This window comes from Papilio machaon, chromosome 20 (genome assembly GCF_912999745.1).
Source record: "Papilio machaon chromosome 20, ilPapMach1.1, whole genome shotgun sequence".
Lineage (NCBI taxonomy): Eukaryota > Metazoa > Arthropoda > Insecta > Lepidoptera > Papilionidae > Papilio > Papilio machaon.
The window spans coordinates 5,984,305-6,001,610 of record NC_060005.1 but is presented as its reverse complement, the minus strand read 5'-3'; the positions used below and the strand labels follow the sequence as shown (position 1 = coordinate 6,001,610).

Here is a 17,306-nt window from a genome sequence, read left to right as displayed (position 1 = left end):
CGAATGAATGTCATCATTTACTTAATAAGTCAACATAAGGTTCTTTTTTTAACTTAATGTCTATTGTTTTTAACAGTGATAGATCCCGCAACAATAATATTTGTGGGGTACACGAATAGGCCGGGTCGACAGGTGAATTACCACGACCACACAGAAGACAGGCGTGAAATGGAATCAATTCCGTTTCGTCCGATGAGTGTGCGTGCTGGAGCCCTAATTTTAGTCCACCTCCCTTTTTCCTCTAACTTCTTCCACCTTTTTCTATTAGGAAAGGATAGGAAGGGGAAGTGGATTTGATGGAGGAGGGGATGCATAGCAAGAGGATATATCTCTCTTTCTGTGCGTCTCCTCCTCTGTAGATTAAGGGTAGGCAATGCATCTGTAATTGCGGATATCTATGGGCAGCGGTCACTCCACTTTTTAGGCGTATTCATATGGCTGCTTGCTCGCTTGCTACCTTAGAGGTGGTGGAGGTGGTCGAAAAGGATTGCAAGTGGTTGCTGGTGTTTGTAATCATTTGGAAGTTGTTGTACGTATTCATTAGTATAATAGTACAAGTTATGAGTGGAAAAATTAAATTACAATTCCATTCCAGGTATCATTCTAGTTTCATGCCTTATAAATGACGTAGACATAGAAGAAATCTAAGTATTCTTCTTAAGGTATCAGAAGCTCAAACCTTGTCTTCTTTGACGAAAAGAATTTTATTTTTCTTTTGTTTTAAATAAAATCTTGATATTCTCCGTATACTTTACTCTATTTGTCTTCATATTGTAATAAGCTATGGTGTGTCATAAGCGGGAAAATGGTTATAACAGAAATAAAAGACGTACAGAAAATTAATTTTCTTTTGCATATCAATCAAGTAAAGAATAAAGTCACTAATCAGTATATACCTATATATAACAAGACCTACAGTCTTTCATATATTTTTGCGAATTCATTTTCTGATAAAATTTCCTTTACGTAATGGTCTTCGGGCCAAACTATATCTTCTATCCAATTGACAAAGCTTGAAACTTTTGTATATATATTGGGGTTGTCAATGGAGTCACAACCAAAGTTCTCAGACTGTATGGCCACTATATAGTGAATTGTAAAGTCGGAATAATATGGATTAATAATGGGCATCATTAAAGGACCTCCAGAGTCACCCTAGAAAAAAACAAAATAAATATTTTCAACAAAAAATCTAATATATAAAATTCTCGTGTCACAGTTTTCGTTCCCGTACTCCTCCGAAACGGCTTGACCGATTCTCATGAAATTTTGTGATCATATTCAGTAGGTCTGAGAATCGGCCAACATCTATTTTTTTTTTTTTAACTGCGCGCGGACGGAGTCGCGGGCGACAGCTAGTAACTTATATAATACTAGCTGTCATCCGCGCTTGTCACTCCGTCGCTTATATGTTGTTCCAAACTGTGATCTATATCTATGCCAAATTTCTACGAGATCCATTGAGCCGTTCCACGACATATCTTCAACAAACATCCGTCCATCTATCCAAACATTCACATCTATATATATAAAAGAAAGTCGTGTTAGTTACACCATTTATAACTCAAGAACGGCTGAATCGATTTGACTGAAAATTGGTGGGCAGGTAGCTTAGAACCAGAAAAAGGACATAGGATAATTTTTACCCCGTTTTCTATTTTTTATTCCGCGCAGACGGAGTCGCGGGTAAAAGCTAGTTTATTATATTAATAAGATTTATTATAGGATTCATAAAGTGCTTTTTAAAAAAAAGACATAATGGTAAAAGTTACAAATATTATTTTCTTCAATGTACTATACAAATACTACCAACCTTACACGTATCGTTGGCGTTAAAATAATTTGCACAGATTTGATGAGGTAGTTGTATTGAATCAACGTGTAATATTTCCTTTAATTTTTCACTGCACACATTCGTATTTATTACTTCGACGTCGTCTATCTGATATTCTGGTTGATGATCCGAATCTGAGAAACAGAATTTAAAAATCCTTTTTTGCCATTTATACAAATACAAATATACTTTATTGTGCACTATCATGGAGTTACAAAAAAAGAAAGTACATTAGGATTTTCACAAAAGGCGGTCTTATCGCTACGCAGCGATCTCTGCCAGACAACCTTTGGGTAGACATTAAGCTAAGTAAACCAAATCGGTAGGGTGCACACGAACAGTGACAAGAAAATAAAAACAATTATAATATTTCAGCAATCCTACTATATATAGATTGTTGTTGTTGTACATTTATATTGTAGTTTAAAAAATTTTCATATAGTTTTTATCTCAGTTTGCATTAAGCATGTATGAATTCTTAACAAATAATAAAATTTATACCTGATTCCACGACACCCCATCCAGATTCATAGCCTTTTCCAAATAATACGTCCCCTTCATATGGCCAAATACAAGACGGATTAGTAAAAGCTTTAAATGGAATTATATCTTCTACCTCAATTAGTGCTATGTCATAATTTTTTGATGGTGGACGGTAATTGTCAGGTACTATAATGCTCTTTATAAAAACATCTGTTGGTCTTTTCTCGTAATCATCCTGTATCAAATTTAAAATACTAACTACTTAAAATGCCTACCACATCGTATAGGTTACCTATTGTCGATAATGATTAGTTTCAGACCAGTCAGGGATCCCCAAAGACTGTGTGACTTATTTGATAGTAGCTGATTTTAATTAATTTATAATTGTAAATGAAATAAGATACTAAATAATTATTTACCGAGTCCAAAATATATTTGTCTCCGAGTCTTATTATTTTAGGCGATGGATTGATAACTCTATTGTGGTGTGCAGTCGAGCAGTGCGCGGCGGTCAAGAAGAACTTGTCACTTATCATCACAGCACCACACAAAAATATCCAGACCGGCCCGACTGACTGCCAGCCGATAGCTCCCTGAATTAAATAAGAAATCACACCCGTGAGGTATGCAGGTTTTACGGATATTACGAAGGTAAAAGATCGAAACTAGTTTTTGGATGTTCTAAACTAGATATTTCAGAAATGATGATTTGAATATCTTGTTTACTAATGAGTTTTTCAATGGAAAATACGTAGCCTTAACACTTATATCACCAATGTTAACTATTGTTAAATGTATGAATTCGGAATGTACTTGCTGACCTTTATTGCATTAAAATGTTTAAGCAAATAAATATAAGAAAGAAATGTGTGTGTATTTTTTATTTTGGTATCGACGGATGGACGAGTTGCATAAAAAATTTCGGGAGTTACAGGTCCACTGGGTCGAGACGGTGCGGGATCGGAGAAAGTGGAGATTATTTTTCTTTTCGGAGGCCAACGCCCACTTCGGGCCACTGCGTCATCCTAGTTTAGTTTTTTATTTTATTATTTAATTTAACTTACTGTATGAGCAAATTTTCCAGTTGACACTTCTTTACCCCTGTAAATTGCGAAACTGACATATGCATTTTCCACACCAGATTTACCTTAAATCATAAGAAAGGGTTAAAGTATTTTTTATACTTACTATTTTGATACTGATTTTATTTAGGAACAAATTACTTACATCTTACTTTTTTTAAAAGCAGTTGATCGTAAAATCGCATTCTCCATAAATGTTCAAGACATTCTGGAATTAAATGTCAGTAAAACATTACTAACTACAAACATGTAAACTCACAATATAGTTAACTTGTTTCTTTTTAAATGTGTAATCTTGTTAATCTGTGAGAGGTGGGTAATTTTGAGATCATTCGATTTGTATAGTCCAACTAATTTATCTGGCATGATGACAGAGACGCTGTTTGTCGTTTAATTCTGTCACGATATATGTATATAACACAAAAGACAAGACATGACAAGACTTCACTTATGCCCACCGGGATAGATCAGTTTATAAGAATTTTTTTATTGATTAATTTAAACATTTTATATTAATTAAAATGTTGCCTGTTTTAAAATCTATTACTTACTAACTTCACTAATACGTCGATTTGGTGCTCTGAAATCTGGCAATTCTTGTTCCATCACAGCGCATGATGTTGTATGGAAAAGATAATTTTGCGGTAGATCGTCTATTATTTTGAACAAATTACGGGTACGGATATCGATTGGAGTCAACTTAAAAAAAATTGCCAATAGAATTATTTAAATGCATATAAATATAACATATCTAAATTCCAAATCGGGACCTAAACTTGTAAATGAATGTTAGCAGTATCAGAGGGCCTAGCACGAATATTTGCGATGCATGGTTGTTGCCTGTCGTAACGTCATCGGCAAAATATGTCAAGTTTTTTTTACTTGTTTGGTGTTTTATAACCGGTAGGAGTGCTGCAAAAATTTTAATACCAATTTTGTCGATGATGTTACGAAAATTTCTCCAAGAATATTAGTGATAGACCCTCTATTGACCGCTCGCTCATTAGTCATCTTGTGGCCTAAAAAAGCACAAAATTAAAGACCGATCTTGCTACGTTTGTTTACAAAGCTTAGGTTTTAATTTGGAATAAGCTGTACGCATAAATATAATTTTGTTACTCACAGTTTCATTACCATGTCGTCTCTTGTACGGTCTAAAAGAATTATATGACATCACTTGTAATAGGTTAGAGAAAATAATTAATGCTGAAATTTTATTTAATGTATTAATAAGTTAGTATTGTTTTTTTATTAACCACAAGTTATGTACAAAAGCGTTACTCATAGCGAAACTTCACTATCTAATATATAAAATTCTCGTGTCACAGTTTTCGTCACCGTATTCCTCCGAAACGGCTTGACCGTTTCTCATGAAATTTTGTGAGCATATTCAGTAGGTCTGAGAATCGGCCAACATCTATTTTTCATAGCCCCCCCCCATTTTTTTTAACTGCGCGCGGACGGAGTCGCGGGCGACAGCTAGTATTACTATATTAGTAACCCTGTCATTCTTTTACAAAAACACATTGAGGGTATATCACGAATATTTACGATAAAGTTAAATTGGCATGAGATTTGTCGTTATGCATTACGTCCAATAGGATGCGCTGTACAAATCTAATACAACTTTTGTCGATAACGTTACGAATACTTTCTAGCAAATTTTCGTGCTAGGCCCTTATTTATTTCGAAATATTAAACGAATAGTCACTAATGTAAAAATGGTTATGTCGACCAAACGTTTAAAAAATGTAATTTTTGCAAAAAAAAATCTTTTTGTATTATTATGGATTTATCTGTAGTCTATTTCCTTAGTATATAGATCTAAAGTACATACAATGTAGCAAATGATTAACGATACAGTTAAAATAATGAGTTTTTGATGAAGTCATATAACTATGGAAGGAAATGAACATAAAATTACATTAAATACTAAAACAATATTTTCAACTAACTAGTTAAAGGAAAATAAACATACTATAAGGAAATAACAGGATTAACGTTTATTACTAATTTTGTTGTTAAATTATTTAATCTTAAAGTAGGACAGGTCTTAAAATGGAGAACAATTCATTTATTATTGTATTTATTTCAAACTAGGTGTCGCCCGCCACTCCGTCCGCGCGGAATATAATAATAATAATTAACCTATGTGTTCTTCCAGATTATGTTCTATATTGATGTCAAATATCATTGAGATTAGTTCAGCGGTTCTAGATACCTTCAAACAAACATCCATTCATCTAAACATTCGCATTTATAATATTAGAAAGATTACGAACAATAATGATATTTCTTGAACAAGATTTACCGAACACAAAATTTACCAGAGTAACGAAATTATCAGTATACCAACAAATAACACAATCTCTATTAAATTCATAAGAAATATCTTTCCCTTAAAACAAAATATTAAGAAAAATACATACCAAAATAAATCTTTACTATAATTAACACAGATGTGTTTGAATGATTTGCCATTTTATTATTCGAAGTATTAACGCGACCGTCATAGAATAACTCTAAATCACAAATGCGAATAAAACTAATAACAATTATGATATGACGTAGTTAAGTAGTTTTTTATTTAATTTACTTATAAATATAAACAAGAGTACTAGACTCACGACTTTGACCAGGTGGCCGAGTCAAAAAATTACTAGTGGTAGAAAAAAAAATCAAAAATTAAACAATTCGAGGGAAAATTATTTTTACATACACAAATTGAAAGGAAGAAAAAAAAAAGAATTGATAAAGCCGCCTGACACTATCGTGAAAAATACTAATCGATTTACATTTCACTTCTTATAATTGTTTAGATTTTACAAACATACAAACACACTGACCCAAAAACATTTATATTTCCGCAAAGCATTCTCTATTGTCAGTCGGTTATACTATGTTCTGCTCTTTCTAAACTCTTTAGTTAAATGTTTTAAACTTACTTAAAAATTACTATTATGTTTATTGTCGGCTGTTGACTTTATAAACTTTATGTTCAATCGGGTCAGATGTCTGTTGTTATCTGAGATGCCCTTGTAGAAGTAGCTCACCCGTTGTAATTTGTGTATTTATAACTATACTAGCAGTCGCACGCGACTCCGTCCGCGCGGAATAAGAAACATGTAAGTAGCCTATGTGTTCTTCCAGACAATGCTCTACACCTGTGCCGAATTTCATCATGATCCGTTCAGCCGTTACCGATACCTTCAAACAAACATCTATCCATCCATCCATCCATCTAAACATTCACATTTATAATATTAGTAAGATGAGATTGTAATTTAATACAAATAAAGACCGACAAAGTTATCTGTCCCGGTGGACATAAAACACACTAAGTTATGAGAGCTCACACACACTGTCATAAAACGGTCTTGTATTTTTGTAGTGTGCAATGTGCTTAAGTCTAATGTCAATATACAGACAGGTCTCAGTGAAGGTCGAATATTCAATTTGTTTTAATACGTATTCTTTGAGGCCAGGTCTCGTGGACTATAGTACGACAAGCTTACCTGGCACGGTAGAGAGGCAGTGGTATCGTAGTCAGTTCTCTTAGAAAATATATCATCATCATCATCATCATCAGCTCACTATACGTCCCCACCGAGGGGCTCGGAGCCTACCTCAAGTTAGGGGTGACTAGGCCATAGTCAACCACGCTGGCCAAGTGCGGGTTGGTTGACTTCACACATATCTTTGAATTTCTTCTCAGATATGTGCAGGTTGCATCACGATGTTTTCCTTCACCGTAAGAACGTCGGACAAATTTACATATGTAAATCGAAAATCGAAAAACACATGGCGGGATTCGAACCCAGGACCTACAGATTGCAAGTCAAGTGCTTAACCCCTGAGCCACCGACGCCACAGAAAATATATAAAACATAGAATATATGGAAATTTCCATAAGTTGAGTAAAATTTAACAATCAGTTTCAACAAGAAATAAAGAAGATGAGGTAGATAATTAAAAGTCGTTGAAATATATTACAGGAAATATATTGAATGCAAAATCATATTTTGTTACAAAAATCACATTTAATTAATTTTTAATTTCATATATATTTTTAGCTCTAAACTTAATGTTGGCTTTATTCATGGTCACAACGTTGTCCGTTTAGAGTTACTCTGCAAATATTGCTCTTTTATCATAGGAGTGACAGACGCTTACGTGATTCTGTAATACAATAAAAAAAAACATAGTACAGTTGCCAACCTCTGTCACGCTAGAATTTGTGGCAATGATATACTCGTACATACTCTTTGGTATCTGGAAGGTGAATGTTGTTTTCTAGAAACTTCTAAAACTAATTTGTTTTATTCAGTCTCAAATAATCCTCTTCCCAAACGATACTTTCGATCCAATCCAGAAAACTGGAAACTCTGGTATAGACACTCGGAGTGTTAGGACGTCCGCAACCGTAGCCAAAAGATGTAACTCCAAGAACATAATGCATGTTCCAATCTGTAAATCCTGGCATTTTGATTTGCATTTGCAATGGACCACCGGAATCACCCTGTAACAATGAAAATGTTTTGTGAAAAGTTAAAGTGACAAGAAAAATTGTTGTCAAGTGTTAAAAGTAGAAATTAAAAGGGAGAACAGCTGTAGATTGATGATGTTCAATGGCGATAATGTTTAATCACCGTAAGAAACGAGCTTTTGTAGTCCTGCTAACATTTTATGACGACCTAAAATATACAGAAGAGAAGAGAGGAGATGAGAAGAGAGAAGCGGTGCTCAGGATGTAGTTGGAGTTAGCTCTGAGTCTGCAGAGCAGCGAATCAGACTTTTTTGTAATGATGGCATGGCATCCATCAACTCCTGCCTGAGCGAGCATACCAGATGCACTGTAGAAACGAGGCAGCCCCATCAGCATTCTGAATCCATTATTGTATTGGACCCGTAAAGCGCTGACAGCCCGCTGCGGATAGTTGGCCTAAAGGCTGCACGTGCACTACATCGGACTGCCAGCGCCCTACGCTCCCTCTCTATACCCACTTTATTTAAGGTCGGCAGTCACATAATGACCTAGATATTTTAACCGATAGACGCGTTTTAGTTCAGTACCATTCAGTTAAACATGATCAGTCCATAGCATTAGATCTTATTAGATTAGAATATAGATCTCTAATTTTTTTACCTGACAGGAATCAACTCCACCAGCTAAGTGTCCCGCACACATCTGATGGTAGACTAGTCCGCGCCAGTTTCTGTTGCGACTAGACCGCAGCAACTTGTCACACTCACGCACCGGCACCACATCCACCTCCGCAAATTGTAAAATGGGATGCGCTTCTTCGCTACCTAAAAATGTCAAAATCTTAAAGAAACGGTACACTGACAGCATTCTCTAGCACACCAACTACTTGAAGTTGTCTGTCACAGAGGTTCTTGAAACTAGGCACCACATTATAATATCAACGAAACAAATAATTCATTTCGATTTTTAAGCAGATAAAGGACAAGTTAATTATGATGACATATTACTTAAAAGAAAAACCTAGAAAACGAACTCAGAAGATGGCCTACAAGATGACAATTCCCTCTTTATCCACAGAAGCTGTTGCTTATAAGGTAATACGTTTACCTAATTATGAATAAAACACAAACCTGCTTCAGTAATACCCCAGCCAGTCAGTGCAGCTTTTCCAAATACTTCTTGATAAGGATTCGCCCAAACACACGCGGGATGGCTTTTCAAAGTAAACGTTATAGGTGTCTCTAGTTCTATTACTGCAATATCATAGTATTTTCTTGGAGCTCGAAAATATGGATGTACAATGAATCTCTTGATGGGTGAATCTTGAGGTGGCTGTTCATCTTTACTCTGCGGTAATTAAAAATCAAACATGAACATCTGAGAAAGAACGATTCACATTTAATTATAGATGGTCTTCTAAATCGCATATTACAGTAGTCATAGAAGGATGGCAGCCGTTGACCGAATCCGATTTCATAGAGTCATTTGTTATGGGCTACTGAGGTACTGGTGGATTACAAACCTTCCCCATTTACCCTGGGGTTTATGAGGAAAACGTATCTAAGTAGTAGCTGTACATATCAGATATTTGTAGGTAACTTTACTTACTTAATATCTAATAAGAAGCATGCATTTATTAAATGCGTTAAGTTAAGAGAAAACATGTTTTTTAATTAATTTACGTTACTTACATGCAAGCCAATATTTACTTCTCCCACTCGTACTATTTTGGGCACAGGATCTATGATTTTGGTCTCAGTCCTCTTCGCTCGAGAACAATGAGCTGCAGAAAGCATGAACTTTTCTGTCACCAGTGTACCACCACATTTGAAGGTCCAGGTGTCGTTTACTGACTTCCATCCTATTGCCCCCTGGAATAAATGTTTAGTTTTTATATATATGGTGGCTTTCTAGTTTAGCTTGTTCTGTCGCATTCCATTATTTGTCTTCACAAGGTCTGCTAGGATCGATCAGTACGGAATAAAAATTGATACCATATGAGGAAATTGTCCAGGAGTTGCATCTTGCCCTCCAAATATAACGGTCAAACTGGGATCAAACGTGGCGCCACCTGGAGATGATAAAACATTACTATTCTGTAGAATTTATTTTTTTATTTTTAAGAGACAAGTATCATCTATAATTCAGTAACTTGTATAAAAATATCCATTTTTATAGATATTTTTAAAAATGATTTCAGTAAAGACGATTGACATTTATGTCTATTTATCTCTTAGTCGTTGTATGTTATAAGTTTCGTTTTATATAACCTATGATCGTCTATCATTTATAATTATTATAATAATATTAATACTTTTTTAGTTCAAAAACTTACATTTAATAACTCTCACAAGCGAATGATCGTAATACCTCATCCGCCACAAGTATTCAAGGCATTCTGAAACATTAAATAAATTGTATTAAAAACAAATAAGAAAAACATAAGAGCTACAAATAGGCAGCTTTTATATTTCAGATTACTGTAATTTAAAAAAATGTATTGCATAGGTATTTGTATAAAACGGTTAAAATTATAAAATATACTTCAGGCGTTTTAAAAAGATAAGCTTGCTTTTATTCGTACGGAGGTAAGGCTTCGTATAAATTACTCGTCCACACTTCTTTATCAACCATCATATGTGAATTCACTATCCTCTTACGTATAGCCTCTTTCCCACAATCTATTTATACTTTCTTAGGTATTTTAAAAATTGTTTTTTTTTTGTTTTTAAACAAATAAAAGATTTAAGAAAAATCGAGCATTAACGATATTTAGGGGTGGATCTAGTCGGACGTACATATACGTAAATTCATTGATAATATTAAAAACTACGTACTTGTCTCGCTTATTCTTCGGCCAGGTTTAGAAAAGTCCGGCATTGTCGATGAGATCGGATCGCATGCGTCCGGATCGAAATTTGGATCGATCTGATTTAGTTCCGTGAATAAATTCTCTGATGTTAGATGAACCAAATTAAGCTGTAAATGTTTTATAAAACAAATTAAATTAAATAATCTTTTCAAGTATTGCATATATATTTCAGTACTTACGGTTTGACTTGCATTGACATAGTGTTCATTTAGATTGAAGTTCCTTTTTGCTGATGCTAAGTTCAAAATGAAAACAGTAACTGAAAAAAAAACAGTTTAATGTTAATCAGTTATTTTAATCGCAGTTCAATTGATATTACTGTAGCGGCAACGTCGGCCCCGGGGTTGAGTGGCCTGTGCGCACCGCGCTACCTTTTTTGTATAATTATTTTTCTTTCTTTTTTCCTCCTTCTTGACATTTTATTCATTGTTCTTGATTTAATAAAAATCCAGTCTTGTCAACATAAACAGTTTTTTATTTTAATAAATATAAAAATATACATTTTGCTATCAACAATTACTACCTTAGATTGAGTAGTTTTGAACTAAATAAAAACGGAAATTATATCAAAAATACAAAATGTAAAGAAAAGAAAACAGTTTTTTGTTTTTTTTTTCTATATTTAACACTAAAATAATATGAATTATAACATACCATAAATTAATACTAGTTTCTGAACAAAAATCCTGTTATTAAACATTTTTAAATTGATTTTGCGATGCGAGAACAGAAATACGTGTGATTCTTGTTAAATATCCATTGTTAATGTTAGCAAGAATTCGTTCTTACAAGTATAACTTGTTTAAGGCTTATAGCGCAGTGGAACCCATGCTAAGCTTTTTAATAGCATACCTTTTAGTGCGCAAATTACGTCAAACACATGTTTCTATGTCACAATATAATGTTTTTAAGCGGTTTTAAGGGTATTTATTTAGTAAATATAATAATTAGAGTAAGATTTTGTCTGTTAGTGTATTCTATAACTATTCAACCGGTTTTAATAAATGTTTTGTGGAAGAAAGCGTTTTTTGAATATGTATACATTATGTATCAAAAACTATTGAATGCAGTTTTGGTAAACGCATGCAAATTTTTCTTATAGATTTTTTTTTGTAATACACAATTCTTCATAATAATCGTATAAAATTTAAACTTAATTATCTACTTAAATAAACAAAGATATCAAAGACTGCATTCTTATGTTAACTTTACGCAGCATTTGCGTAATAAACTCAATCAAAATAAACAACAGCCCCCTAAAACTATTAGGCCTTACGTAACCAAATCTTCGAATCTCTGCAATTTTAGTCGCTAAGACTTACGCAATGTAGTGTCATAGAAGACATATGCCTGTGTCTGCATATTAAACACAGGTACGCGTCGCCGAGACTTTATTTATAGTCATAGATTCACGTGGCCTTGTGTACGAAGTGGTTTACTCTAGGTACCGACTTCAGTGTCACTCGTATGGACACATATTGCAGTCTCTGTTTCCTCAGAGAGAATGAGAGGGATGACAAATGTTAATACAAGTTTCACTGCAGTCTAGATACACAGTTAAATACAGTTATGTTTTAAAACGGACAAACCGGCGCGTAATGATTATTTTAATCAGAACGTATTTTCCGTAGTCAGTAAAAGTCCGTTCACACAGACCGGGGAAGAGCAGATTTTTGTCGTAAACAAATTTGAGCGTTATCTTATAGAAACAAGGTATCATTTTTCTTTTCACGTTATTTTTTACGCTTTATTTTTTGTTGATAAAAGATGTGCAAAGTAAAATTAAACTTTGTTTTAATCATGTAATGCTCAATTTTATTTGCGACAAAAATCTGACCTGTTCTCCATCCCGGTCTGTCTGAACGGACCTTAAGTGTTGGTGTGCTTGAGATCGAATAAAGTGTGGGATTTTTTAATGTTAAATGTTCTGCTCTTTGGATTCTCCATATTTTTATATATGGAAATAACACAACTGGTTTTTATGTTTTTTAGAATAAAAAAAAATCAACTGATCAAAAAGATTTTACTAATTAACCAAATTACTTAAATTACTAATTAATTAAATAACTAATTAATGAAATTTTTTACTAATTAACTTCAGAACGGCTGTATAGATCTGGGTGAAATTTGAATAGAGATACATAACAGTCTAGGATAACATATAGGTTCCAGTTAATACCGAAAAATGTGCAGTTTTCGTGTCATAGATTTAATTTTTTTCTTTCACGTAATAGAAAAAAAACTAAATCTAAATTCACAGAGGAAATAAATAATACTATTTTTTTAAATTCCACTTGTACGAAGTCGCATGTTAGTGTTATTTTACTAGCTTTATTATGTAGTTATTATTATTCATTTACGTAATGTAAGACTAGTTATTTTTATCTAAAACATTAAGAAACCACATCCTTTAGCGTTCAAGTTTATTTACGTTTTAGATTTATATAAGGAAATATTTACTTCATAATTAACTGTTATGTAACGAGTACATAGTATAGCTAAGCTAGTGAAATAAACTTGTGTACGTTTTTGAAAATGCAATGTAATTTTTTTTAATTTAAATTGTTTCGTATAATTAATTGTGTTTTATTTTGAACATCCAATTTTACATTCTGTTCTACGAGAACTTAGGACATTATAGTAATATTAAATGTCCTTAATCACACTTCAAAAGCCTTCCTTTCCAACTTTTATTATGACAACTCTTTCTTTTGTTTCCTATACCCACTAAGCGTGGGTTTTGAGACCAATATCTCTGTACAAAACATATCGTCATCCCTGTCATTATTTCTGACAAAACAGAGATAAAACAGGTATTCTAGTCTCAGAAACCGACGGTAACATGAATACAGTTAAATCATACAGCCGATTATGAAATTAAAAAAAAACGTACAATGAAAAACATTAGTTATAATTAATTTTAATATTTTTTTATAATTTTGTTAGTCATTACAACATTTTCTAGTCCGTTTCTTGATTAACTAATGACTAGAATTCAAATAAGATATAGCTCTAAGCAACTGCAGTTAAAAAGCCTCTGTTGTTATGCCAGTTTTACAGGAAGGTAATACAGTGAGGCAGAGCAGTAGACAATGACACACAACAGTGCTGTTTTGACACAGAACAGTAGAACAATTGCAGAACTGCATTATTATACTATTTCTCCTCACTTTGATACCCTCGTATGAAACTAATATTACCGCGTCAATGTTTGGCTTCGCGCCAATTAAATGTACTCAGCCGTTGACCTGCGGTAACCGTTTTAAGATGATTTCTTGTATGTATTTTTAATATTCCGATCTTGTAATATCTTGAGGTATTCCGTTTTCATGTATGTATGATACTTTTATAAATCTGATGTTAATACATCAGATTTGAGCTTTGGCATATTAATTTCAATTTATGTCTAGACTAGCTGTCGCCCGCGACTCCTTCCGTGCGGAATTAAAAAATAACTCATAAAGAATGCTTTATTTAAGACTATGTTCTACATCTGTGCTAAATTTCATCAAGATCTGTTTAGCGGTTACGGAGATACCTTCAAACAAACATCCATCCATCCATCTAAACATTCGCATTTATAATATTAGTAACATATCTATTTATTTATTGCATTTTATTAGTACATTTTATTTAAATTCAATTTTATTGTTTTTATGCAATCTATTAAAACCAATAAGATATGTATAATAACCCAGACAAAAAAAATTATACATCTTTTAAATGTAACAAATTATGATAATATATACAAGGAAGAAAGCTTCGTGAGCCTGTAATTAAGCTATCCCTTAGTGAAGATTTCTCTTCTTAATCTCGATCCCCGTTAACCTCCATTAAACTATTCTAACCGATCTTTTTATAAACCATCGAATATCTACAATCATTTTATACTTATATATAAAACAACGGAATCTCAAAAACTAAATTCATTAAGCGTCTTCTCAGTTAAACTTGTTAACATAGACAAACAATTGGATGGAGCGGAACACTCGAGTCCCCAGACTAATAAATATCCAATGATTTCAACATCCAATTCGCTTGCTTGAATCTCCCCGATGGGAGTCGTGTATCACCATTCGATACGACACAATTATATTTCTCACAAGAGGACGATTAAAAGACTCCAACTCGTCTGATTCTTGAAGCGAAACGAACACAATTTAGTCTAAAAATTTTGTTCTAAATATACCATGTGAGTTCCACAGCTGTACAATTTGCATTGTTTTCTTAAAAGTGAGTGAGAGGTATAAAGAATTTATACTTTTGAAAATATGTTTCTGCAGTTAAAATCCACGATTACGCTTTTCATCATAATTACAGATAATTCAGAAGAAGAGCGTCGATGGCTCAGGGGTTAAGCACTTGCAGGCGGGGTCACGGAAGAAAGCTAAAGCGTTCCCGTGGCGCCCGCCATAATGCGTTAGAGGGCAGTCAGGTTTTAGTGGGTATTCCGGTCACCTTCTGTGGCCGGCGAGTCCCACACTCCCTACGCCATTGCACAGCCCGGCGTAGGCGTGCGTAAATGCATTTCCTGACTATAAAAAAAAATAATAATAATAAAAAAAAAAAGGGGTTAAGCACTTGAATTGCAACTTGCAGGTGCTGGGTTCGAATCCTGCCATGTACCAATGTGTTTTTCGATTTACATATGTACATTTATCCGACGTTCGTACGGTGAAGGATAACATCGTGATGCAACCCGCACATATGTGTGAATTCCCGGGGGGAAAAGACGGCGACGTGGCTCGCCACCCGTCACGTTCCGTCTCCCGAAATGGATTGTTTGGCCACACTTAATGGGAACTCCATTTGGTGATCTCTGCCTACCTCTCTGGGTTATATGCGTGAGTTGTGTGGACAGAGAATTTACAATGTTTTTTAATACTGGCTGTCGCTCGCGAATTCGTCATCGCCGACTTAAAAAAATGGTCTAAGTGACTAAATCAAAAAGTGAATAGGTAGCTCGTTTCAGTGAAAGTCCCATCGAAATCGGTCCAGTCGTTTCGTATAAAACCTGGAATAATCTTGAATTTGACAGGCAACATTTTTAATTTGTTTTTCGTTACAAAACACTTTATGTCCGCGAAATATATATTTTCATTTCAAAAAGACACTAATAAAGAAATAGTTGACAACAACAAAAATAAACATAAATTGTCCGTGTGTTCGTATTCGCTGGTTCTGGTTGTGTATCAAGATAAATAATTCCACTACATCTAGTTCAAACATTGGTCGAACTTTATTTACGTCACTTCCCGAAGCTGACTTCTTGTAAAGTTCAGATAAAACTTTTGAAGATAGTTAATAGTCGACAACGCTAAACAACCAGTATAATAAGACCCGTAACATGACAACGAATTAAATACGGCAGTTGGAATAAAATCATAATTAAACCGGGTCTTACATATCCTGGTCACTCAGAGAAACTGTTAACGTCAAAACGTCTAGCATTTAATTAGCGTTCAGAAGAACTAATTCTATCAATATTAAATAAAATTCTTCATGCAATAGATTTTCGATAGATATATTATCAATAACTAAAAATACCTTGGGTAAGCAATAGATTTATAGATTTATTACAAGATTTGGGCCCTAACCTTCGAAATCTGTTTACTGAGTTCATTTCACTATCATATGCATCATAGTGGCCACTATGAGCATATAGTTAGCTTTCAGCTGCTACAATCACGTGTATTGTACGCCAATTAATGTTCCAGTACGTCAACGTCTGTGCTGTAATTGTTGAAACTGGTTCACACTACGGCACCTACCAATCAATATCGTCACTCAATCTAATTGCATCTATGATCCTGGGCTTCATTAAAACTTCATGTATTCCTGATGTTTTTGAAAGTTATAGTAAAAATTCGTTTTCACTAGTGGCTCAAATAAATGGTCTTGTGGTTTCGCGTACTACGATTTTTTCTGAACTTCTAAATGTCTTACTTTGATTCAAACTCTCTATTTTTTTAGCAGAATTTCTCAAAATTTGGTAGACTAGCTGTCATCCGCGACTGCGTCGGCGCGGTATTAAATAAAGACTTAGTAAGTAGCCTATGTGTTCTTATAGACTTTGTTCTACAGCTGTGGTCCGTTCAACTGTTTTGCATTCACATTCGCATTTAAAATATTAGTAAGATAAAAGCATACATCTTCATTTTATAGTGTTAATGGCATTTCTTTATCCTTTCAGTAGTCTTTAGTTAATTTATCTTTTCCTGTCTCGTATTTAACGCTACAAAATTGAAACATTATTTTGATATAATTACAGACAACAACGGAGCCCCATAACACATTCTAGTCGTCGCTCGAATTTAGTTCAACGTCTGAGACAATGTCCGCAGTAAACAAGGAATATTTAAACAGCGACAAGTATTCAAGCTATCTTCTTTGATGTTGCCGACGTTATGCTCCGCTTTCGCTACCAAATGAATTATGTTAAAATAGTTTGCCTACAGCATTTTGCTATGGTTGGTATTCAAAAACTGTTTTTCATGCCGTGAAATGTTACAATCGTTATATATTTTGTAAAGTATGTAAGTACTTCTT

The 17,306-nt window shown here is 33.9% G+C and overlaps 2 protein-coding genes across 2 annotated transcripts; both read right to left on the bottom strand.

Moving 5' to 3' along the window:
- Positions 1-897: 897 nt before the first annotated feature.
- On the bottom strand, positions 898-5,918 carry LOC106711520 (serine protease Hayan-like). The gene is made up of 9 exons (XM_014503851.2): positions 5,829-5,918; positions 4,523-4,605; positions 3,951-4,098; positions 3,545-3,607; positions 3,382-3,464; positions 2,737-2,910; positions 2,336-2,552; positions 1,814-1,968; positions 898-1,155 (listed from the first exon to the last, which is right to left on the bottom strand). Exons 1-9 carry the CDS (start codon positions 5,878-5,880, stop codon positions 913-915), a joined length of 1,218 nt encoding a protein of 405 aa, XP_014359337.2. The 5' UTR covers positions 5,881-5,918; the 3' UTR covers positions 898-912.
- Positions 5,919-7,461: 1,543 nt separating this feature from the next.
- LOC106711518 (serine protease snake) lies at positions 7,462-11,522 on the bottom strand. Its single transcript, XM_045682781.1, has 10 exons — positions 11,412-11,522; positions 10,937-11,016; positions 10,723-10,864; positions 10,221-10,283; positions 9,880-9,956; positions 9,577-9,756; positions 9,016-9,232; positions 8,546-8,709; positions 7,662-7,918; positions 7,462-7,578 (listed from the first exon to the last, which is right to left on the bottom strand). The coding sequence occupies exons 1-9, from the start codon at positions 11,455-11,457 to the stop codon at positions 7,709-7,711; spliced, it is 1,179 nt and encodes a 392-aa protein (XP_045538737.1). The 5' UTR covers positions 11,458-11,522; the 3' UTR covers positions 7,462-7,578; positions 7,662-7,708.
- Between the last annotated feature and the right edge of the window lie 5,784 nt (positions 11,523-17,306).

Bases quoted from the DNA above. Each gene is read 5' to 3' on its own strand.
- LOC106711520 (XM_014503851.2), bottom strand. From the start codon at position 5,880: ATGGCAAATCATTCAAACACATCTGTGTTAATTATAGTAAAGATTTAT. The intron at 4,606-5,828 runs GTATGTATTTTT...ATAAAATTTCAG, and splicing joins TATAGTAAAGATTTATTTTG to CATTAATTATTTTCTCTAAC. The intron at 3,465-3,544 runs GTAAGTAATTTG...TTATGATTTAAG, and splicing joins GCTTTTAAAAAAAGTAAGAT to GTAAATCTGGTGTGGAAAAT.
- LOC106711518 (XM_045682781.1), bottom strand. From the start codon at position 11,457: ATGTTTAATAACAGGATTTTTGTTCAGAAACTAGTATTAATTTATG. The intron at 10,284-10,722 runs GTACGTAGTTTT...TTAATGTTTCAG, and splicing joins CCGAAGAATAAGCGAGACAA to AATGCCTTGAATACTTGTGG. The intron at 9,957-10,220 runs GTAAGTTTTTGA...TATCATCTCCAG, and splicing joins GCTTGTGAGAGTTATTAAAT to GTGGCGCCACGTTTGATCCC.